The sequence below is a fragment of the Haliaeetus albicilla genome, chromosome W, assembly GCF_947461875.1.
Source record: "Haliaeetus albicilla chromosome W, bHalAlb1.1, whole genome shotgun sequence".
NCBI classification, from domain to species: domain Eukaryota; kingdom Metazoa; phylum Chordata; class Aves; order Accipitriformes; family Accipitridae; genus Haliaeetus; species Haliaeetus albicilla.
In genome coordinates this window covers 28,139,903-28,165,723 of record NC_091515.1, presented here as the reverse complement: position 1 = coordinate 28,165,723, position 25,821 = coordinate 28,139,903, and the positions used below count along the sequence as shown (strand labels likewise).

General features: G+C 42.7%; 1 protein-coding gene across 3 annotated transcripts in view; it reads right to left on the bottom strand.

The window, feature by feature from the left end:
• LOC138683532 (guanine nucleotide-binding protein G(q) subunit alpha-like) overlaps positions 1-25,821 on the bottom strand; it is a 154,247-nt gene that overhangs the window by 23,149 nt on the left and 105,277 nt on the right. For all 3 annotated transcript variants that reach the window (XM_069775484.1, XM_069775486.1, XM_069775485.1), the window contains 2 exons: positions 12,580-12,708; positions 11,466-11,595 (listed from right to left, as the gene is read on the bottom strand). In XM_069775484.1, the coding sequence (XP_069631585.1) occupies positions 11,466-11,595; positions 12,580-12,708 (259 nt within the window). The remainder of the gene's footprint in view (positions 1-11,465; positions 11,596-12,579; positions 12,709-25,821) is intronic.

Here is a 25,821-nt window from a genome sequence, read left to right as displayed (position 1 = left end):
TGCCTCCTAGTTCTGTTTCCCGGCAGACCTTTTTGCATACCCTATGTCCTAGCCCTGATTAGAAGTTGTCGTGAATGACCGGCACTCAGTTGTGGACACCAGGGCCCAAATCTCATCGTTGGATCACAGACTGTGATTTTGTATTTCAGGAAGTGATAATGCCCATGATGAGCCCAGAGTTGCTGACTCAGCCCAACTACTGGACCACCCTCAACGAACGGACTGATCTGTGTACTGGTTTTGGCTGGGATAAAGTTAATTTTCTTCATAGCATTCATATGGTGCTATGTTTTGGATTTATGACCAAAACAGCGTTGATAACATAGGGGTGTTTCAGTTATTGCCGAGCAGTGCTTGTACAGCATCAAGGCCTATTCTGCTTCTCACGCTGCCCCGCCAGTGAGTAGGCTGAGGTGCACAAGAAACTGGGGGAAGGAGGACGGGAGGGAGACATTTGGCATTATGACATTTGTCTTCCCAAGTAACAGTTTTACACGTGATGAAGCCCTGCTTTCCTGGAAATGGCTAAACATCTGCCATCGTCAATGTGAAGTAGTGAATGAATTCCTTATTTTGCTTTGCTTGCATGCACAGTTTTTGCTTTACATATTAAACTGTCTTTATCTCAACCACAACAATCTGTAAAACTCCTCCTGCTATTTTGCTGTTTATTGTAGTTGTTTTACTTGTACTACCGTCATTTATTCCAAGCAAGCCCCTCTTTTGAATATGCTGTGGATACTGTTCTTAGGGACAGTCCACCAGGGCCTTGCTGGTTGGGATCCTAACTTGTTAATTCTCACATCTCAGGTGCTGGCAAATGTCAGAAAGGGAACTGATTGTTGGATTTGTACACAACATCCTGCATCTGGGCACCAAGGGGTTCCTGTGGTGGGAATGCTGGTACTGGAGGAATTGTTGGGCCATGCACCTAAAATTTTTGTCAGATATTACTCTATTCGGGCTAATCTCTCAAACACCGACTACCCACTGCCGCCTTGGTAAAGAATGGATCAGAATTCTACGTCCTCCAGAACTTTACGGGCTATGCTCTGTCTCATGATCAACTACAAACCATGCGGCAGGGTCCATCCTACACCATGCAAACCTACCATGCCAATATTGACAATTGCCTGAAAGACACCACTCGCTGCCGTGACCTTAGCACAATAGGTGCCCCCAGCCTATACTGGCTGTGCAGCAGCTGTGCTATGAAAACCCTCCCATGGAGCGAGAGGGGACCTGCGCACCTGGACTAATAGTGCCTAGGATGCATGTTGAAGAAAACCGCTATGTGACTCATGTCTGCAATTACACTGATGCCCTGCGACATCGGTGTGGTATTAACCCTTTGGTAGAATGAGGATCCAGATTTCACCAGTTTGCCCAGACCCTCCTTCCTTGGCTAGGGGTTTCTGAGCTGGAGAAAGCAATCATCAATCTCTCTGCTACCCTAGAAAATATAGAAAACATAACAACCAATGCCATCCAAGCACTGCAGCAAGAAGTTGCTAAAGTATTACAGACTACCATTCAAAACCACTAGCCTCAGAGTACTTGCTGGTCACACAAGGTGGCATTTGTACGTTAGTAAACACTACCTGCTGTGTCTACGTCAACCAAGATCTACGCGTTGAGACCAACCTTAAGAAAATCCAGGAACAACTAAAGCCCTTGCATTAGGTGGCAACCGAAAATATTGATTAGTGAATTGTGGTCATGGCTTACGTCTTGGTTCCCAGATCTCAGGGTAGTTGTCAAAAGAGTTTGGCTGTACTTTTTGTAATTATCTTGTTTATTGTCATTGTTTGTGTTTTGTTTCATATCAGTGGATGGGGTTGTAGACTGTGCTGTAAAGCATTTTCCCAGTCATGGTCAAGCCAGTCCCTGACCCAGGTTGGGGCCGCTAGATATAAGTAGATGCTGGTTGTATTCTCTTTCACAGCCTCTCTTGTAGCAATTGGGAAGATGCCGTAATAATCACCTCCCAGATGCCTGCGCAACTGATAGTTGATAGAGGTGATTCTATGGTACCCACCTGTCCTGGTTTTGGCTGGGACAGAGTTAATTTTCTTCCTAGTAGCTGGTACAGTGCTGTATTTTGGATTTAGTGTCGGGGGATGCAACGAGTCTACGGAATTCCTGACAGTTCGAGAACAGCGCGACCTTGAGCAGCTTGTAGTATATCCTTGAAGAGTCTGGAAAGATCCGAGAAGACCAGTACAAAAACAAGATAGTGATAAGAAGAACCGTCCTAACGAACTCACCAATCATGAATTGTTAGTTACTAACCAAACCAATCATATACTAACACATACTTTAAAGAAGGGTATAAAAAGGTGTGTTAGAACAATAAAGTAGCCATTTTGCATGATCTATTACTTGTCGTGTCCGTCTCTACTGCGACAAATGGTGACCCCGATGCGTCTGAGCGAACAGATCATTTAAAGGCGATAAATCCAGCACTAGCAAGAAGTATACCGGCGGCAACGAGAGCTGCGAAAGAGTATACCGGCAGCGAGACAAGCTGCGGAGACGGAGCCCGGTGAAGCTGAGAGCAGAGGAATCTGCCTGGTCCGGACCTGAGCCTAGACACCTAATAAGGTGAGCCACCGGGGACAAAACTGTTAGAATGGGGCAGGACTTAACAAAAGAAAAGGAGACGATTTTGTCTACCTGGAAAGCCCTATTAAAAAGAAAAGGGGTTAAAACCCCAGAACAAAGCCTGAAAAGGATTTTAATATGGTGTAAGATGCAAGGCTTTGCAGCCACAACAGTTACTGCATTCAGTGTGGGTGCATGGCAAGCAGTGGGATGGAAAATGTTTGGTGAGATCTCTAAAGGACAGAAAGAGCTGTGTAAGTTGGCGATCGTATGGCGTCTATTACGCGAGACCCTGAAGGAATGGAAAGCAGAATGTGATGTGAAAGATCAGCAAAAGAAAGATGAGGACTCAGAAAATATTAGCAATGAAAAAGTTTCTGCTCAAGTAACAGCTGCAGCCAATGCTGCAATCTCAGCAGTTGCAGGCAGAAAACCCCTCACGGGCAAAATCAGATCATACCCTTATCCACCTCCTCCTCCTACGCCATTAATTACTTTACCGGGCGATGAGGGGCCCTCCTCACCTACTGGTGCGGCAGCGGAAGGGGTGACTCCATCAGCCCCCCCCGAGGAGAAAAATGTGGCGATTAACACCAAGCCGGAAAGTGTGGGCCGTACTGAAATTGAGGGCCGAAAGGACAGTGAGAGTCAAACTGAATGTGAGGGCCGAACGGAAAGTGAGAGCCAAAATGAAAGTGAGGCAGAAAAATCTCTAATTGACGCTATGCGATCTCTGCAGCTCGCAGATAAAACCATACCGAAAGAACCCCTGCCATGCACTCTCCCTCCATCCACAATAACTGTAGTCCCGAGATCCCCTGATCAATTCTGGGAGGGAGTTAGAAGATATGCTGCCGACTCTGGCAACTGGGATCTAGTAGAACGCCTCAGCCTGTGCTCTCTAACACCAGCATTTCTAAAGCCTCTAGATAAAGCAGCAGAGGCTCCTGTTACATTTCCTGTTTTCAAAGCTGCTGCAGGCACAAACCAGCACGATGAGCACAATCCAATTGGCTGGAGAGTAGTGCAGGATTTGCAGAATAAAGTACAAAAATTTGGAATCAATTCTCCTGAGGTGATGCAACTTATTCGTATAATCAGCACAGATCTGCTGTGTCCATATGACATTATGCATCTAGCACAAGTGCTGTTTCAGCCCCTACAATTGCAAGTGTTTCAATCTACTTGGAGGCAGATGGCACGCACAGCAGCACAGCATAATTTACAACTGCTACAGGGTGACCCGAGATTAGGCCTTGGAGAGGATGTTTTGCTTGGTGAAGGGCCGTATAGTAACCCTCAGCTGCAGGCTACATGGCCTCCGAGTGTTCTTGAACAGGCACAAAATCGAGGCCTTATGGCATTAAAGCGAACCATGGACATGGCAGCTCCGAAGCAAAAATATGCCACTATCCGCCAAGGCCCCAGAGAACCCTTTTTACAGTTTGTAGAAAAAATATCTGCCGCCCTGGAAAAACAGGTAGAGGATGAGGTCTTAAGGCAAATGCTATGCAAACAGTTGGCAAGAGATAATGCTAATGAGGACTGTCAAAAGATCGTACAGGCTTTACCAGGAGATCCTTCTGTCCCCGACATGGTAGCTGCATGTTCTAAAGTTGGGACACTGGAACACACGGTGACCACCATAGCCAATGCTATGAGAAATTCTGGAAAGTGCTGTGGGTGTGGCAGTGAAGGGCACATCAAGGTAACTTCTCCACACAAAACATCACCAGGTAAACAACCGGTGCACCACTCACCGGAGATTATTTGCAAGAAATGCGGAAAATTAGGACATTTTGCAAAACAATGTCGTTCCAAATTTCATGCTAATGGGCAGCCGCTACAGGGAAACAACAAAACGAGCGCGAGAGTGCGCGCGAGGACAACCAGTCCCCTCCCGACAGCCGGCCACCTCCCCTCTGTGAACAATTGTCAGCCGCAACAGCTGGCTCAGCAGGGCTGGATGTATCCACCGCCGACACAGTAACTCTAGTCACGAACGACATCGTTAAGGTCCCTTTTAATGCAAGGGGTCTTATCGGATGCGGACTGAGTGCATAGCTATTGGGAAGATCAAGTAGCACGTTAAATGGAATAACTGTACGTGGGGGAGTTATTGATGCTGATTTTACAGGTCAAATTTGCGCGATGGTTTTGACCCCCTACCCACCAGTAACAATCCCTAAAGGTACTCGTATTGCTCAATTTGTTCATTTTTCGAGTTCTATTTCAAAAGCAGAACAGCGACTGCGATGCGATGGAGGCTTCAGCTCTACGGGACCCCCTCAGGTCTGCTGGTCTCACACTGTCTCATCATCCCGACCACATATGATGTGCACGCTGTCGAATCACGGAAGATCTCCGACTACAGTAAGGCTTGCAGGGCTCCTGGACACCAGAGCCGATGTGACTATTATTGCTGATTATCTGTGGCCGTCCACCTGGCCCACAGAGGAGGCTGGTATGGGAGTAGTGGGGCTGGGAGGCTCTGCGCGAGCAAAGACGGCAGACACACCAGTTCTGATTACCAATCCTGAGGGCCAACAAGCAGTTATTAAACCATATGTGATGGCAGCTCCCCTCAATTTATGGGGGAGGGATTGCTTGTCGCAGTGGGGGGTGAGAATTACCACGGATTTTTAACGAGGGCCACTGTGCTGCAGGGTGTTAGACAACCCACGCTTGTTTTAACCTGGTTAACAAATAACCCTGTGTAGGTGGATCAGTGGCCCCTGCCAATTGAAAAATTAAAGGCCCTGCAAGAATTGGTAGCAGAACAACTAGCTGCCGGACACATTGAACCATCTCACAGTCCGTGGAATACTCCAGTGTTTGTGATAGAAAAGAAATCAGGTAAATGGCGATTTTTGCATGACCTGCGGCAAGTCAATGCTGTCATGGCCACGATGGGGGCTCTGCAACCAGGCATGCCTTCACCTGCCATGATCCCTCAAGATTGGGAACTCATTGTCATGGACCTTAAGGATTGGTTTTTTTACAATTCCATTAGCTCCCCAAGATAAAGAAAAATTTGCATTTTCTGTGCCTTCTATCAATCATGCAGAACCAGCAAAAAGATATCAATGAAGAGTTCTGCCGCAGGGCATGAAAAATTCACCAACCATTTGTCAATGGTTTGTTGCACAAGCTCTGTCACCCGCAAGGGAAAAATTTCCTACTAGTTATTGTTATCACTATATGGATGACATTCTGTTAGCTTCAGACAACAAGGAGCAGTTGAATGACATGAAAAATTTGGCCATGAATTTCCTACAACAATATGGGTTAGTTATTGCCCCTGAAAAAGTGCAAAAAATAGCACCCTGGAAATATTTGGGAATGACAATTACAAGCAAGCAGGTTGTGCACCAACCTGTGAAACTTAACCTTGCGGTTAAGACACTCAATGATGTACAGAAATTAATGGGATCCTTGAACTGGATCAGGCCCTATCTTGGACTGACCAGTTCGCAGTTACAACCTTTATTGGACTTATTAAAACATTCCAATGATCCAACAGAACCCAGAATATTAAATAAGGAAGCGTTAAATGTAATTCACAGGGTGGAACAATGTATATACAAGAAATTTGTTTCTCAAATTGATCTGTCTCAATTGGTACAATTCTTTGTACTAATTGACAAAACTGTGCCATTTGGTGCCTTGGTGCAGTGGAATTCTGAGTGGGATGACCCATTACATATTTTAGAATGGATGTTTTTGTCATTCCGGCCACGAAAAACTGCTTCTGGCTTGTTTGAACTTATTGCTGATGTAATCATAAAAACCAGAAAATGATGTGTAGAACTAATAGGACGTGATCCAGCTACGATTGTTTTACCTGTTCAAAATTGGCATTTTGAATGGTGTCTGGAAAACAATTACGAGCTGCAAGCGGCCATGGCGGGTTTTCAATGGCAGATCTCGTATCATCTACCGTCACACCCGCTACTGAAATTTGCTCAAGAAATACCATTTGGTCAGAAAAATTTAAGCCAGCCAGAACCTGTGAAAGGCCCCACTGTCTTTACAGATGGTTCTGGAAAAAAAACAAAAACAAAAACAAAACAAAAAAACAGGTAAAGCAGCAGTAGTATGGTATGAAAACAACAACTGGAACAGCAAAGTAGTATATCAAAATGGTTCTCCACAAGTAGTAGAGCTGCGTGCACATGGCACATTGAAGCGGCTGCTTCAAAAAAAAAAAACAAAAAGGAGGAATGATTGGGGAGCCACCACAGGCATGTTTAGATAAAGCAGTTTATGTTCTTAACTCTCTCCGTTATGGGGATAATTCTTCCCTACCTCCTCTTTCTCAACACTTCTCTCTTTTCAACACAGAATTTACAAAAGGGTATCAAAGTACATGTTAAAGATTTAGTTAACTGGTCAGTGGAATGGACCATGTGAGCTATTAACCTGGGGGCGAGGTTATGCTTGTGTTTCCACAGATGCAGGCCCACAATGGACTCCCGCTCGATTTGTGCACCGTCATCATCTGGAACATCCCAGAGGGTGCGGCAATATAAATACCACCTCAACCAAAAACTAAGTGTAGGTCACCTTGGCCAATATAACAGGTCAAGATTTTCTGTGCATTGCAACCGCATCACAAAGCCCATGAACCAATAGACAGGATGGCTATGACTTGTGCAGCGCGCCTGGCCAGCGAGCGCATGTGTCATAGGTTGCAACTGAGGCGGATTTTGGCACCCGCTGGCCACGTGTGCTGAAATCCGCTCCTCTGCAAATGTATAAATACCGGGATTTTCTGAAGAGCATCGGGCTGGTGTATGGCAAGGCCATCGTTGCCTCCGTGGGGACGCCCATGTAAAGCTGGCACCTACCGATTGCTGGGCTGAGTTCGCGGAGCAAGACAGCACAAGAATATACAGATGGTTCATCTACCTCACAGTCCTCGGATGGACGTACTCATGGATACCGCCGCAAACCAAAGAACAAGCAATCCCTTTTTCATAGGTTTAGTAGGGGGTCCCACTGACATCAACAAAGTTTAAGAACTTATTGATGGAGACCCCTGTGCAGCAGGTCATGGACTCAATGGATGGGAATGCCTGGTTTCCACAGATCGGGCATTCACCCTCATTGTCACCCCAGGAATCACAAACTCTGGGGTCCCTGAATACAGACTGGTGTAGTATTATCTGATTTACTGCTAGACTTTGATAGTGTCAGACATGCTACACTACAAAATAGAGCTGTAATTGATTTCTTGCTTTTAGCACAAGGACATGGTTGTGATGAGTTTGAAGGGATGTGTTGTATGAATTTATCCGATCACTCAGAATCCATTTTCAGTAGTATTCAACAATTAAAGAAGGGAGTCAAGAAGCTGACAGAAAGTGATGAATTCGATTGGCTGACAAAGATGTTCGAGGGTTGGGGATTGTCTGGATGGTTGATATCTCTGCTCAAGACTGTGGGGGTAGTGATCTTGGTTGTGATAACTGTGCTCCTGATGTTGCCCTGTCTTTTCAGCCTTCTGCAAAGGGCCCTGCAGAGGGCAGCCGGGACAATATTTTTAGCACAAATACAAAAAGGGGGAAATGTCGGGGGATGCAACGAGTCTACGGAATTCCTGACAGTTCGAGAACAGCGCGACCTTGAGCAGCTTGTAGTATATCCTTGAAGAGTCTGGAAAGATCCGAGAAGACCAGTACAAAAACAAGATAGTGATAAGAAGAACCGTCCTAACGAACTCACCAATCATGAATTGTTAGTTACTAACCAAACCAATCATATACTAACACATACTCTAAAGAAGGGTATAAAAAGGTGTGTTAGAACAATAAAGTAGCCATTTTGCATGATCTATTACTTGTCGTGTCCATCTCTACTGTGACAATTTAGTATGAGAATAATTTTGATAACACACTGATGTTTTAGCTGTTGCTAAGTAGCGTTTATCCTAAGTCAAGGATTTTTTCAGTTTCCCATGCTCTACCAGCAAGGAGGTGCACAAGAAGCTGTGAGGGAGTATAGCCAGGACAGCAGACCTGAACTAGACAAAGGGATATTCCATACCATAGGACGTCATGCTCAGTATATAACTGGGGGGAGTTGGCCGTGAGGCGCCAATCGCTGCTTGGGGACTGGCTGGGCATTGATCAGGAGGTGGTGAGCAACTGCATTGTGCATGACTTGTCTTTCTTGGGTTTTATCACTCTCTTTTTGTTATCTTCCTTTTCATTATTATTAATATTATTATTATTAATAATTTTATTTCAATTAGTAAACTGTTCTTATCTCAACCTACGAGTTTTACTTTTTTTTCCCCCCCTGATTCTCCTCCCTATCCCACTGGGGTGGGGCAAGTGGCTGCATGGTGCCTAGTTGCCGGTTGGGGTTAAACCACGTCAGTCCTTTTTTGGTGCCCAACGTGGGGCACAACAGGTTGAGATAACAACAAATCTGACTGGAACACATTAGAACAAATTTTTTATAAGCATTTATTATATTAGTTCAATTGTCGCTGGTCACAATGTTGACTTATTTGCTCTCAAAAGTTGGTATGCTTGTTCTTAAAAAGTTGCGTTATGTAATACCTTACTTCCAGTATATGCTCCCTGTTGTGCTGTTTATTGCTTGTGGGAACTGGGATAGAGTTATCATGTTGTTGTACTTTGTAACACTGGCTTATGATAGAATTGCTGGTTGTGAAACTAGTCTGGTATTTGTACTCAGCATTGCCGTCACCTCTGTACTTCGAGAGCCATCTAGCGGAAACTATTAATAATTACACTTTTAACCTTTTCTCCTTGGGAAGCCAACCTATGGAGGAGACATCTTCCCCTTCTCCGCCAGGCTAATTACAATAGCATTTGAGAATTTTGAAAATTTTGAATATCTTCGGGATGTTAAAACCAGCATGGTCCTATTGCTAGGAATCCTGAATTTGGTTCAGGTTTTGTTTAGGGTTACACAACTATTTAAGAATACCATCCAAAGATCGACCCCTGTGACAGGTACCACGGCTACTCAAACCTTGGCAACAGGCATTGCGGCTACTCCAACCCCGGTGACAAGCACTGTGGCTACTCAAACCCTGGCGACAGGCACTGCGGCTATTCTAACCCAGATGACAGGCACTGTGGCTACTCAGACCCCGGCAATAGGCACTGATCTAATGATGCACCAGCTTTCAACCTCTGACTATGTAACTTATAACCTGCAGGTGTTGGAGCATCAACCTCACCTAGCTTATTATATAACTAACAACCCGCCAAAATAACACCCTAGCCTATAACTCCAAGTGATCATTTGAGAGAATCAAGGGGTAGAAGTGACACCCTGCATCCTGATACCCTGCCCCTTGACCAATATTGGCAGCTTAGACTGCCAACACCCTGCCCCCTGACCTACATTGTCACAACTCTTCTCCACATTCAAAAGGCATTTGCACAATTGGCTGTTTCTGCCAGAGGACTCAGACACCAAACGTCCCTGGCAGTCTAACATAGCCATGGCATCGCTTATGATCCTGTGTTCGCTATTGGTGATTGGGTGAGTCGCTATATTGTGGAATTGTTGCTCATCTTTCTTACTTCCTCACTAAAGCTTTGTTTTATAACGTGTTGTCAGACTATTACTGTTTGGACCACAACATCAAAGATATATGTCTTGCAAAACAAAATAAAAACATTCTGATACCCGCCAAGCTAAAAGAATACAAAAATAAATAACAAGATGTATTCACTATATAAGCAACTGAAAATTTCTTCTTTGTAACAGCTGTACTTTTTAAGGAGATGGTTGATGATATAAATAATGTAATGAGATTACTTTCTTTTATGGGAAAAGTATAAATTTAAAAGCTTTCAGAGCTCCCTGTCTTTCTTAAAAAAATTAATACTGAAGAAAGTTGAGAATGCAATCATGACTGCCTAGGGACATCTGTTTTACCTTGCTATGTCAACCCTTCTCTTAAACAATGGAATCAACATATATACACAGTCATGAAGAACATTAAAGTGTTTTTTTCATCTAACTTTTGTAAATGAATGTTAAAAATTTGCATAGAACAGTGCTGGTGAGTAAGTTTGATGAATAATGGGAATAGTCTTTATGAAAGAAAAAAATCCAAATATTAAATTCCACGCCTACTTCATAAAACTGTATACAAAATGCTGGGTACTACTGCATTTTGCCTGCTTAGTTCATACATTACCACGCACAAGTTTCTTACTTCTTTTATTCTTTGAAACAGCAATACAAGTAGAAAATATAAGCCAATATAAATCCTATACTTTAAGTTGATGGAATGAAGTTTACTACTTTAGGGTCTGTTCTAGCAAAGAACCTATGAATTTTATTTTAATTCCTACTGTCTATTTTTATGGCTCTGCTACGCAACACTAACTATGCAAATAGCTACAATAAGAACATTTATCTACAGTCAACTATTCCACACCTAACACAAAATAGATAGGTTCCACTGACCCTCCATGGAGGAGATCAGTTTGTGTCATATTATTTGAGGATTAGCCTCTTAATCCCTGTAGAACTTCTCATTTCATTACATGTAGTTGCATATGACTGCTGGTAGACATTTGGAAAACAGCCAGGACTGGACAAGCCAGTCTGCTTTGAAAATGTCTTAAAACAACTAACAACTTTGAGTTTTGCTGTTTAGCATGAAGTATTCAATCTATCATTATACTTTACTGGTCCAACAAATTTAATATCCAAATAATTATGTAAAAACACACACATTTCTACTGAAGCTCTCTACAAACTTGTGCTTTAATCAAATTTTAAATAATATGTAAAACTTAAAATTAATTTTAGTGAAATCATTTTTTCTTAAAAACTGGTGATTTATGCTGATGCTTGCTTACCTCATTGTCTGACTCCACAAGCACTTGATCATATTCACTAAGAGCTACTAGGAACATGATAGATGTGACATTTTCAAAGCAATGTATCCATTTTCTTCTTTCCGATCGTTGGCCTCCTACATCCACCATTCTGAAAAATTAACAATGATCACATCAACTCCACAAATACCTTAGCAGATAAACATACAATCACATATGGAACACTGAATTCAAGAATTCAGTTGAAAACACAATTTGGTTTGTTTTTCTTAAATATTTTACCATTTGTATTGAAGACTAATGGAATCTGTTATAAGTAAATGTTATTGTATTTGCTTTTTAGTCTGATGTGCTTTCTGAATTTGAATTATTATGGGTCTCAAAGCCTTCAAATTTCTGATATTCAAAACTCTCATCATTCTGAGCCACAATTCTAGAATGTATGCCCTGTATATTCAGCAGAAACACGTCCACAGAATGAAGTTGGTGGCCTGCCTTTCTCCCAAGAAATTACCAGCCAGAATTCCAAACTTGTCAAGGCTGCCTAATTTTAAGAGTATAAATAAAATACAATCTGTATTTACTAAAGTTGTTAATAGTCAAAATAAAAACTCAAATTTGCTGGCAGAGTGTACTCCAAATTCATTATGGATCTCAATGTAACTAGACACTCCGGTGTCTAACTTGAAATTGTAATTGCATAGTTATTCTTTAAGCAATTGTATTTGCACTCAAAATGAGCTGGGGGAAAATTATTTGTAGGAGTGGTATTAAACTTACAAATTGTCACTTCTCTCTAAAAATCAAGTACAGAAATGGTACCTTTACATTTCATAATTTATTATTAATAATAAAACTGATATTTTATTGAAAAATGACTTACAGTTTTTCCATCAATAATAACTACCTTCAGAAAAAGACAAGTCTGTTTGTCTCTCATCCTCTTGACATCTTTAACAACAGCTGCTAATCATATATGGACAAAACCATGAAAATAAAATGAACAAGCTCAAATTTTAAAAACATTGAATAATTTGTACTTTTAACCAATATCCTATACACAGTATTACTAATGTAAAAAGAAACAAAATAAACAAAGCAACAAAGCAAAGGGGTGTTAAACTTTTTTTTCTACCTGAAAATGACACTTTGTAAGTCGAATGGATATTCAATGATCCCTGTTGTTGGGACTCGAACTCTAAGCACATCTTGCTGAGTTGGCAGATAGGCCGAATCTGCTATGCGGTCCAAGTCGTTAAGGTAACTATAGATGGGGAGAAACAACAGGAATGCAAGAGAGTGATACCATAATCCCACTGAGGAAAAGAGAAAGGAAGACTTGGGAAAAGAAATGGGGTGTGGCATAGAAAGAAGTACAACAGAAAAAGAGCAATATTGACATAAAAGAGGGAAGGAAATATAAAGGAGTGCTCCATTCTCCCTTCCTAGTCATTTTCATAGCTTCAAGTAAATTCTACAAAAGGAGAGCATGATTATTATGATTTTCATATAAATTTACCTGGTTTTCACACGTTGAATCACCAACAATTCAAAATTTTCAGTTATTCAATTCTGGTTAATTTAAAGACAAATAATATGATAAAATGTGTAAGAAATATAAGACTATAATTTTATCTGAAACTATAACATATTTCTTGATAATTACTCTGCAATGTCTACAAAGGATAGATAAACATGAAACTCCCAAGTGATAGTGAACTATTAATTATCAGTTTTGAAATGGTAGGAGGATAAATGGCACTCTTCAGACATAAAAGAAAAAAAACCCACACTGACAAATTAAAAAACTCTGCACCTGAAATTCCTGCATCCAGACTGAAACTTCTGATCAAGTTAATAAGCCTGCAGTAAATGAAATACATCCCAGTCAGTTAGCAAATAATCTGAAACTGCAATAAAATTGCTTGTAAGGGCTTGTTAACTACAACACACAATTCTTTTGCTATTGCTTAATGGTGATTTTCAAGTATAAAGCAGCAGTGCACTGGAGGTTTTAATTAACTTTCATAAGAGATGCTTCAAAAAAGAAGGGATAATATACCAATGTGTGATAGCCTGTTTGGGTCCAGGAGTTGCACATTCCATGAATTCAGTGCACCAGGCAGCTTGGGCTCTCCCCAGGGTAGATGTCTGGGAAAAAGACTGCTGCAGGAAATTAAGTTTTTGTGTATTTGATTACTTCCAAGCAGAAGAATGACCTAGTTGGTCAGAGTTAGCTACTGGTAAGATAACCTAAGGCTGCCCTAATTCATTCCAGGGGAGGGTAGCAATGTACTCCTTGCAATTTATCAAATCATTAAATATCACTAAGCTCTGAATGTATTCTTCATAGTTATTATTCAAGGTGTTCTTTTTTAAATAAATCCACACAAGAAATAATTAGACTACTTCTAGATACTCTGAATGATTTGTTATGCAATAGTGAAAGTAAACTGTTATGAACAATGACAGAAACAAAGAGATTTGAGTTCTACTTTACAGCAAAAACACAGAAGAATTAATTTGTTAACTCTGGGAGAGAGCCAAAAATATTATCAAATTTTCCTCACTATGATTTTATTCATGAAAGATTAAACTGATAGTAAATTTTAAATGTGAAAATATTACACATATTCATAAAGATGTATTGAACCATATATCTCAGAAAAATGTTCATATCCAGAAATTACTACTCTGAAAATATTTTCTCAGAACCGTGACTAGTTTTTGCCAGTAGGAAAAAGGGCTTGAAAATCTGAGCGTTTCATCTGCCCTTAGTTGTTTTATACAAAAAGCAGAATGGATAAGCTGATCATCAATTTGCTGGGGGGGGGGAATCCATAATAAATCCATAACCACCACAATAGGAAATCTAAAGAGATGCTGAAACACTAATTGGCCTCTTCTTCCATCCCACCCCATCAAAAACATTGGGTTTGTTTTGTGACTTTATTTCGGAAAAAAAGAAGGGTACAAAGAAGCACTGTGGATCATTACATGCTATAGTGGTATTCATTAAAGCAGGAGAGCTTTAAGAGAATAAATTTGTAGGTGACCCATTCATACAATTGCTTGTTGCATTCCTTTGGAAAGCCTCAGCTGTAGTCTCCAATATGTGAACCTGGTTATTGTACCTCTGCACCATGAAAATTTTGAATATCCTTGGGATAGTGGACATACTACTAAGATATGCAGTAGTGCACATCTGACTGTTTTTTAGAAAGACAATAATTTAAAGGGACATTATTAAATAGTCATGTCGCATTTGTGTTACTGGAAACTGTTTAAAGAGCAAAGTGTCCTAGCTAGTATCCTAGCACAAAACACCGATGTCATTAAGTTCCAGAAGCACTAATTTATCCTTTAAAATTACATCTTTTCCTCATCCTCATTCAGTTCTGCTCAAGTTCTGCTCTTACACATGTACTAAACAGAAAACTTCTTACTCATTTCACCAGTAGCACCTTCTAGAGGCTAGAAAGAATCCTTACACAACCTCATAGAGTCCTATTTCCTTCCCTGGATATCTTAACTTAACAGTTTAAAGGATGTAGGGCTCTCTACAAAGTCTCTTAAATTATGCATTCAAACCCATAATCATGGAAACAGTGTCAAAACCAGTAAGAGTACCTCACAGAAAAATTCATATAGTATGCACAAAATTATTGAAAAAAAATCTTTGTTACTAACAAATCACAACCAGAATCTATAGTGCAACAAAAGCAATTTAGAATACATCCTGCAATTTTTTTGTTTTTGAATAATGACAACACTTAGCCCCTACCACTTTTCCTTCTCACTAATTTAAAACTTAATGAATAAATACAACACTGTATTCATGAAAATAGACTAATAATTCTTTGTTGCACAACCTTATTTTCAATCTTTTATTATTTTTATATTCCTGCCATGAGCATATAGAAAATATTCAATGAATTGTTTTAAAATAAAAATAGCTTTTTCCACTATACTGGGTCTGGATGGGATGGAGTTAACTTTCTTCATAGCAGCTGGTATGGTGCTGTGTTTTAGATTGGTGACCAAAACAGTGTTGATAACACACCAATGTTTTAGCTATTGCTGAACAGTGCTTGCACAGCATCAATGCCTTCTCTCTTTCTCACTCTGCTGCCCCAGGGAGTAGGCTGGGGGTGGGCAAGAGACTGGGAGGCGACACAGCCAGGACAGATGACCCAAATCGACCGGAGAGATATTCCATGTCATATAACATTACATTCAGCAATAAAAACTGGGGGTTTGGTCTTTTCCAAGGTAGCCATTGCTTGGAGACTGTCTGTGCATTGGTCTGCTTGTGGGAAGTGGTGAGTGAATGCCTTTGCATCACTTGGGGGTTTTCCCCCCACTCTTTCCTTCACTTATTAAAGTGTCTTTATCTCAACCCATAAGTTTTCTCACTTTTGCTCTTCTGATTCTCTCCCCCATCCCTCTGGGGAAGAAGTGAGTGAGCAGCTAGGTGGGTGCTTAGTTGCTGGCTGGTGTCAACCCACCACATCCTCTTAAATTTTTGTTTTGTTTTGGTTTCGGTTTTTTAACAGAGACATTTGTGTAGAAGAATTACTTGGGCTGGAATTCAGATTTTAATGCAATTTGTACATTCTTGCTCTGCAGTAAAGGAATAGAGATTTATTTTAACTTTCTTCTCATCACCATATTTTATGTTACTTAATTTAAAACTTTTACAGATTAGCCACACTTCCTGTTACCATATCAGTAGATGTTGAGGATTTCTTGCTGGGCGAAGGCATGTGAGCAATCCAGCCGTTAGGTGGGAACGAAGCATAAGTTTACAAAGTGCTGGAGCAGACAAGGACGCTGTGTCCTTGTACGCTGGGAAAAAGGAAGATAAGAAGAGCCTGACAAACAACACCTGGATGCTGAAGAATGAGATAAGTAACTGCTGGACACCTCGTGAAGAAGCTTGCACAGCCAATAGAGGATAAGATAGTGTTGCGTGAACCGGGGTATTGTACCAATTAGAGTATTGTATAAGGCGCGTGGACAAGCACATAAGATATATAACTGTGTCAAACGTAGTAAATGGACTTCACTTGATCACATTGGGCTGTGTGTGATGTCCCCTGTGGATCCTCCGCAACATTTGGCACCCAAACAGGGACCCTCAGATCAGCACTTTATCGTCTCTATGAGAATTTCTGGTGCAGCTGAACCGACGAGGGAGCGGAGGAGCCGGCCGAGAGTGTTCCTGCTGCCCCGGCAGGACGGCATGAGCTTCAGCTAAGCTGGGAAGCACGGCATGAGCTTCGGCTGAGCTGGGACACGCGTAAGTTTGAATCTCGCCCTGAGCTGGGAAACGAGGAGACGCGCGAAAGCTTGAATCTCACCCTGATAAGGTGAGCGGTCGGAGAAGGAGATGGGGTTGGACAAAGAGCAGGAAGCAGTCCTAAAGCTCCTTTGTAATTTTCTCTCTGAGAGAAGACTGAAATTCGATAATTCTGTGTTAAAGGGGTTACTTTTATAGGCCTGGAAGAAAGAACTTATCCCGAGTGTAAATGTCGCGTTTGAAGAAGCAACCTGGGATAATATAGGCAAGGCGCTGTGGGACGCTACTAGCTGCAGGGGGGGTAAGGTAAAGGAGATGAAAAAATATGCAGAGCACTGGAAGGCAATTCGAGACATGCTGGAGACAATGAGGGCGGACCGGCAGGCAGCCGCCGCTCTCTGCGCGGCGGTGACCCCCTCTGCTGCCTCCACGGCTGCCGCGTCAGCCCACCCTGCTGGAGTTGGGGGGACATTCTCTACACAACTATCTCCACCCCCCCTAACATCCATCTCCGTTAACGCTGAGATGCCTGCACAGACACAGCCTTTGCCTATACCCAGCCAGGCCGTTGGTGCCGAAAAAAATCCCCCATCTGTTACTCCGCAAGAAACAGGGAAATTAGGGGGGGCCGATTGTCGCCCGACAGATCCGAAGCCGACAGACTCGGGGGTGACTAATGCGGATAAACAGATTGCGGGGGACAGGGAACCATCTCCATCGGGTAGTGCGATGGAAGAGCTGAGGGAGGTGGTGAACCAATTACAAAAACTGACGGTACGGTCGGAAGGACCAGAAGTGAGGGAGAAACGGTCATCCTCCCGAAAGGATGAACCGAGAGGGCAAGAGAACGAAGATTCTCGCCGTATACCGGCCCCGCTTCCCCCTCCCGCCCCCTTCTCACCACCCCCTCCGGCACCTCCCTCGGCCCCTCCCCTCCCGCCCCCTCCCCCGTCCCCTCCCGCCCCCTTCTCACCGCCCTCTCCGGCGCTTCCTCCGGCCCCTCCCCTCCCGCCCCCTCCCTCCCCCTCCCTTTCCGCCCCCCCCTCCGCCCACTTGCAGCGGCGCGTGTCAGCCGGCCATGGAGCGGCCGCCGCCAGCCGCGGCCGGCCCCCGGGCAGAACCATCCGCGCCCCCGCCACCGCCCTTTCATCCATCCCGCCTCTCGGAACCAGAGACGGTGAAACCGACTGCGCCCGCGATAGACGCGGAGTCGCCTGCAGTAGCTGCTGCAGAAGAAAGGCAGAGACATTGGAGGGGAGTAATAAAAGATGCCATTATAGAAGGGACTATGCTCCAAGCATTCCCAGTTATTGCATTAAATGGACAGAAAAAATGGGAAGCGTTTGACTGGAAGGTCATTGAGAGATTAAGGAATGCTGTGAGTCAGTATGGAATTGAATCTGCGTTAGCTCAACAAATGCTGCAATTCATTTTTTCTTCTGATACCTCAAGATATTAAACAGCTAGCACATTTGGTTTTGGAGCCCGCCCAAATGTTAGTGTTTTTCCGGCAGTGGGAGACGTTCTGTGATCGGGAACAAGCAACACCACGACAACAAACAGATCCCCTATGGGGAGTAACCACACAGATTCTGATGGGTACTGGACCCTTCGCATCAGGGAACGCTCAGTTACAATGTATCACTGAGGTTCATCACCTATCACAGATCTTGGCATATCAAGCTTTTCTTTCCATACCAGACAATATTCGAAGCCATACTTTTACTCAGGTGAAACAGGAGCATAATGAACCTTTTGCACAGTTTATTAATAGATTGCATAGGGCAATCTATGACCACCCTGACATGACCGAGCAAATGAAAGAAAACATGTTCAAAATGCTCGCTTTTGAAAATGCTACTGAAAAGACACGCAAAGCATTGTGTAATTTGCCAAAAAATGCAGCCGTCGTTGATATGCTAGAATACATGGATCGAGCAGTGGACTCACAGAAAACAGCCTATGTTGTCGCAGCTCCACAAGGAGCTACAAAGAAGCACAGGGCCAGTAAGACACCCTTGGTCAAGTGTTTTAACTGTGGCAAACGTGGACACATTAGGAGCAAATGTACAACTTCTGCTAAGAAAGATGACAATACCACCAAGAATATAGGAAGAAGGGAAACTTTACACCGACCGCGAAGGCCCCTCGCGCGACGACACAAACGCAAGGGACCTGGGCTGCCAGCCCTCAGGCAGCCTCGCAATCACCAGATCCGCCACTGCAGGGAGCTCCGGAGTGGATGTGGAAACCGCAGTAGACATTACGTTGATGGACGCAGGGGTACACTTGGTGGATAGCAACATAAAGGGACCACTGGGGCTCGAGCTTAGTGCATTTGTGATGGAACGATCTTCAACAGCTCTAAAAGGAATTTTGGTAGTCCCAGGGCTTATTGGTGCAGATTTTTGTGGGACTGTGAAAATTATGATTCATGTTTTAATCCCTTCTGTTTCTATTCCTAAAGGTACCAGAATAGCACAATTAGTTCCATTCAGGTCGTGTGTTCCAAACCCAGGTGAAGTACAACGTGGAGATGGTGGATTCGGCTCCACAGGGAAACCACAGGTATACCTTGCCATGGACATAACAAGAGGTAAACCAGAAAAGGTAGTGCAATTGGAAGGGCCTGACGGAGTTATCGTCAAGAAACCGATGACAATCGATACAGGAGCTGATGTTACGATTATTTCACGATATATTTGGCCTCCATCATGGCCATTGATCAATCCAAATTTTGGCATTGCAGGGATAGGGGGCACACAAGCCACCTTAGTAAGTCAGCTACCGATTACATTTGTGTTCCCCGACGGTGAACACATTACGACGCGTCCGTATGTCATGACTACCCCAACTGAATTGTTTGGCCTCATAGGCCGTGATTTATTGAGCCAAATGAAGGCAATGTTAGTGACTCATCCTTTTTAGGAGCAGTCACTGAGGGGCAGCCAATCCTGAAAATTAGCTGGAAAACAGATGAGCCAGTTTGGATTGATCAGTAGCCGCTAAATTCTGAAAGGCTGCTAAAAATACAAGAGTTCGTTGAGGACCAATTGAGAGCAGGACATGTTGTTCCTTCTACTAGTCCATGGAATACACCAATATTTACCATTCCCAAGAAAACTGGGAAATGGAGACTGTTACATGATCTCAGAGCTGTGAATGCAGTGATGCACAGTATGGGAGCCCTGCAGCTGGGTTTGCCGTCTCCAGTTATGCTTCCAGAAGAATGGGATTTGTTAATTATAGATCTAAAGGATTGTTTTTTCACCATTCCCTTGCACCCAGATGCCGCTGAACGGTTCGCCTTTTCGGTACCATCGATTAACAACGCAGAGCCCTATAAGAGATACCATTGGGTCGTGTTACCGCAATGAATGTGCAATTCCCCCACGATGTGTCAGGTGTATGTGGCCTGGGCATTAGAGCCTGTAAGAAAGCAGTTTCCTCAGTTACATTTTGATTGCGGGAAGGAACTTGCCACAGGATGAAATTTTAACTCATTTGCAGGACATCTTAAGCCATCGCGGAGTAATAATCGCTCCTGAAAAGGTGCAAAAGGCAGCACCTTGGAAGTATTTGAGGTGGCACATAGATGCTGGCAATGTTAGAAATTTCAACGGTACATGATGTCCAGAAGCTTGTGGAAGATATCCAGTGGGTGCGGAATCTTTGCGGTATCACTAATGACGATATGGATCCTCTGGTAGAACTCTTGGGTACGAGCGCACGTGCAGATGAGAAACGGGAAATGACAGAGCTGACCAATTGGTTGCAGCGGCATGGGAGCCTCCTCCAGGGAATCGTTTTCAACAAGCACGGCAATCACATGAGTTCTTGCACGAACCCGCTAGGATGTTAGCAAAGCAATTTGACTTACCACTCCCTGATGCCCAAGGTATCGTTAAAGCATGCCCCGATTGTCAAAAGGAAGGGCTGGGCTTGGGCTGTGGGGTTAACCCATGAAGTCTCTTGCCATTACAGTTGTGGCAAATGGATGTCACCCATGTCACGTGGTTTGGTGCAAAGCGTTATGTTCATGTGTGTATTGATACCTATTCTGCTGCCATGTGGGCCACGGTACAAACTGCAGAAAAGGCCTTATATATTGAATGACATCTTCACGCTTCTTTTGCAGTGCTGGGTGTGCCTAAAGAAATTAAGACGGACAATGGCCCAGCCTACGGTTCTACACGATTTGCTCGATTTTGTAATTTGTGGGGAATTCACCATGATACAGGCATTCCACATCTTCCCACAGGACAAGATATTGTCGAACGGGCCAACCAAACCCTAAAGAAGCATGCTGCAAAAACAAAAAGGGGGGAACCCAGGGCTTACTCCCAGAGGAATGATTGGCCAAAGCCTTATTTGTGCTAAATTATCTTAGACTGACAGGTGATCACAAAGACCCACCAATGGTAGTGCATCATGCTCTTTTACAGGCGGAAAGGACGCAACAAAGTACAGGAATCATGGTAATGTATAAGGACCCAGAATCCGGGAAGTGGTGCGGACCAGCAGAAGTAAAACTTACTGGGAGAGGGTATATGTGTCTGCTTACAGATCAAGGCCTTCGCTGGATCCCGGCTAAGTGGGTCAAGCCATGGCTTCGCACTGATGCTGGACCCGGAATTGTCCCAATGGCAACTGGCACGGCACCGGCAGGTGCTGGAGCCACTGATCCGACAGATTCTGACTAACAGAGTATTACACTTTAGAGGACTAGTGGACATTGAGTCCTTCAGGGAGGTTTTTAGAACAGCGTGCCTTATTGTATATAGAACTTGCTTTAGGTAAAAAGTGTGCTAAGCATAATTTGGTTAAACATAGTGTGATTATGGGAAGACAGTGTGGGGTAAACGTAAAAGTTAGCTAAAGCCAAAATTAGGGGTAAGGTCTATTTCCATTAATAACCTGGGAACGAGGTTGATTGTGTTTCCACAGATACAGGCCCACGACGGACTCCTGTTGAATTTGCATGACCATCATCATCTGGAGCATCATAGATGGTGTGGCAATATGAATACCATCTGAGTCGAAAACTAATGTATAGGTCACCTTGGCTAACATGACAGGTCAAGATTCTCTGTGCACCGCAACCGCATCATAAAGCCCACAAACCAATAGACAAGATGGCTATGATTCGTGCAGCGCGCCTGGCCAGCGAGCGCATGCGTCATAGATTGCAACCGAGGTGGACTTTTGGCACCCGCTGGCCACGTGTGCTAAAACCCGTTCCTCTGCAAATGTATAGATACCGGGATTTTCCGAAGAGCATCGGGCTGGTGTATGGTGAGGCCATCGTTGCCTCTGTGGGGACGCCCACGGAAAGCTGGCACCTACCGATTGCTGGGCTGAGTTCGCGGAGCAAGATGACACAAGAATGTATGGATGGTTCATCTTCCTCATAGTCCTCATGGTTTGGGTCATTAGGGGTAATGGGTTGGCTTAAAGAATTATGGGCATTATTGTAGTTATTGTGATTTTAGCTATTGTAATAATTTTACCTTGTTCAGCTTGTTAAGGAAAAATGGCATCCCAAGTTATTAAGCAAGCCTGGATTGCTCAAAAACAAAAAGGGGGAATTGTTGAGGATTTCTTGGCTGGGCAAAGGCATGTGAGCAATCCAGCCGTTAGGTGGGAACGAAGCATAAGTTTACAAAGTGCTGGAGCAGACAAGGACGCTGTGTCCTTGTACGCTGGGAAAAAGGAAGATAAGAAGAGCCTGACAAACAACACCTGGATGCTGAAGAATGAGATAAGTAACTGCTGGACACCTCGTGAAGAAGCTTGCACAGCCAATAGAGGATAAGATAGTGTCGCGTGAACTGGGGTATTGTACCAATTAGAGTATTGTATAAGGCGCGTGCACAAGCACATAAGATATATAACTGTGTCAAACGTTGTAGTAAATGGACTTCACTTGATCACATTGGTCTGTGTGTGATGTCCCCTGTGGATCCTCCGCAACAAGTAGATATAACTTTCCATTCCTGTATCAACTTAGAGGGAATTAAACATGTTTCTGAAAATCAAACTGAAAGCTTTGCCTGCATCAGCAACATAAAATTCCTTTCAAGATACTCTAAAATCAATAAAATCTCCTTATATTTCTCTTTAAATCTCACGTCCCCTCTGATAAAAAATAACATAATTAATTAAAAAAAAATCATCATTGGGTAAGCATGTGTATCATCGGGATTGACATCAGGGTCTTTCTGCTGTGCTTGCACCCACTGCTTTGTACCACATCTGAATACTATGCAAAATAGCAGAAATTAATTGTTTCTCTTTAGTCATGTACAATCTTCCCAAAATGCCAGTGGAACAAAATCAACACACTTATGCCCAATATCATTATAATGACTTTTGTATTAACTGCATAACAGTATACTTTTATGCCTCTAGAATTGCATACACAAAATCAAGATATTTTCCATTAGGAGGGATGGGGTGATGGTTTGATTTTTTTAAAACAACTTCCTTATTGGGTTGACAGAATATTTCAAAATGCTGAGCAAGAATATGGAAAGTGTAAATGAACAGAAGTGAATATTTACATAAAAAGGAAAAGACAACTGGAATGCCATTATTATTTAAACACACACTACCAGCAAGCACAATTTTCAAATACCATTATTATAGCTGTTATGGTAACACAGAAAATTTAGAATTTCATTTATTTAGAACAGAACAGAATAGAATAGTTCCAGTTGGAAGAGACCTACAAGGATCATCTAGTCCAACTGCCTGACCAATTCAGGGCTAACCAAAAGTTAAATTATATTATTAAGGTTGTCCAAATGCCTCTTAAACACTGACAGGCTTGGGGCATCGACCACCTCTCTAGGAAGCCTGTTCCAGTGTTTGACCACCCTCTAGGTAAAGAAATGTTTCCTAGTCTGAACTTCCCCTGATGCAGCTTTGAGCCATTCCCACATGTCCTATCACTGGATACCAGGGAGAAGAGATCAGCACCTCCCTCTCCAATTCCCTTCCTCAGGAAGCTGTAGAGAGTAATGAGGTCACCCCTCAGCCTCCTTTTCTCCAAACTAGACAAACCCAGAGTCCTTAGCTGCTCCTCATAGGACATTCCTTCCAGCCCTTTCACCAGCTTTGTTGCCCTCCTCTAGACACATTCAAGGACCTTAAGATCCTTCTTAAATTGTGGGGCCCAGAACTGCACACAATATTCAAGGTGAGGCCTCACCTTAGATAACCCTTGAATAAAGGGTTTATCATAGTTTATAACTCTTTATTGTTGCAGTGAATTATATTCAAGGCTTCTTCATATCAAAGGGTTGGATCAACAAGTTGAGTGGATCAACTGGTGGTGTGTGTGTTTCTCCCTGAGTTCATTAAAAGAGTGTGACTGTCTCTCTGAATTAGCCAGACCAGCATGGGAGGAGTGTATACTTGGCTCAGCCCAATACAGAGTGTAAGAACTGAACAATTAGCAAAAGAATTTTGAGGAGAGCAACAGGCTTGAGCTGGTTTCAATCCACGTATTCCTTCCTGGCACCTGAGGACACCCAGCATCGTGACAGTGAGCATATTATAAAGAACAGTAATGGGAATCATATTGGTATTGACACTGGCACAAGCAGCAACTTTAAATAAAAACATCAAAATATCAAACACCTTTTCCAACTGTAACTGTGCAGGCCAAATCCCTACTCCAGCTGCTTCTCACTGTACCTTTTCCCAAAAGTCACAGTCCACCCCTAGCTGCTAGCTCTTGCACTTGTGCAATGTCTCCATAACCTATTGCTGTGAAAATGATTTGGAATAGCAAAGAAACACTATGGAAATTGTTCAAATTAAGCCAGCTCGTTTGACTGATACAGACTGGGGTGTGGGAAGTCTGTAACCTCCAGCAGGGAAGCAGGATGGAGTTACCTCTTCCACTGGTTTATCTGCAACTAGAAGAGGACTTGTGAAGACATTTAATTTATAAGACACCCAATGAAATTATAGAGCTACATGAAATGTCTTGAGAGCCTCTGTCTGAATTCAGACTGCTTGGATGAAGAGTGAAAGTGAATACTATGAGAAAATGAAGATTTTTAATTATTTCTTTGTATAATTACTTATTAAAGACACAATTCACCATGGCTTTTAAGCACTCATCTACTGCAGTTCTAATCAAACTACTGACAAATACATTGCTCATGTGGGCAAACAAATCATGTGCACATACAAAAATTTTAAGCACATAACAGGCATGCATGACGGATTTTAGGATAAGGGTCTAACTAAAAAAAACCCTACCCAAATAAAATTGCAAGACCTTAGAAGCTTGCATGCACACATGCATGCACAAATTCTGCAATCAGATTTTGTGACACAACTGCTTCTCCAGTATACACTAGAAGTTGCTACATGCATGTACTCTTGCAAACAAACCAGGAAACTTGTCATGAACATGAACTTTCACAAGAAGTGTTGCCAACAACTGCCAAAACCAGATGTTTTCTTAGTTTATTAACTTCAAAATTTAAAACCATACTAAGGATATGGATATTGGAAATATCCTGGCCATTGTCTTAAGGTGGAGTCCAAAATCAGATAATCACAGTTATTACTGGGAAGTCAGTTATACAGTTAGCAGCAACTGTGCAAACAATTTAGGGCAGAACTACATGGCACTATGATTTTATTTTTACCACCTGTGAAGAAATGTCTTATTTTGATGAGACATATTGTAGTTATGACCTCTCACGCAAATGGTACTTATTCAGCTAAGCATTATACAAAAGAACAAAAAAAGGAAAATTGCATAAAATTACTTTAAAAAAAACCCAGTAACATAGGTCTGAGTAAATTTATACTACAAACCAAGTTTAAAAAGTTAATTATAGCTATAACTACTTTTTTAAAAATGAATTTGAATGGCTGCTGAGGTAATTTTCTGTGGGGTTGCTATAGCAACAGACAGAAGGTGCATTACCAAAGTAATGTGTGTGTAACAAGCTGCTAACAATAGCTCTCTCTTAACATCAGAAAAAACTGCTAAAGTATACTTGTGATCTGCACACTGATCAGAAATAGAAGAAAACCTTTTGTTTCCTA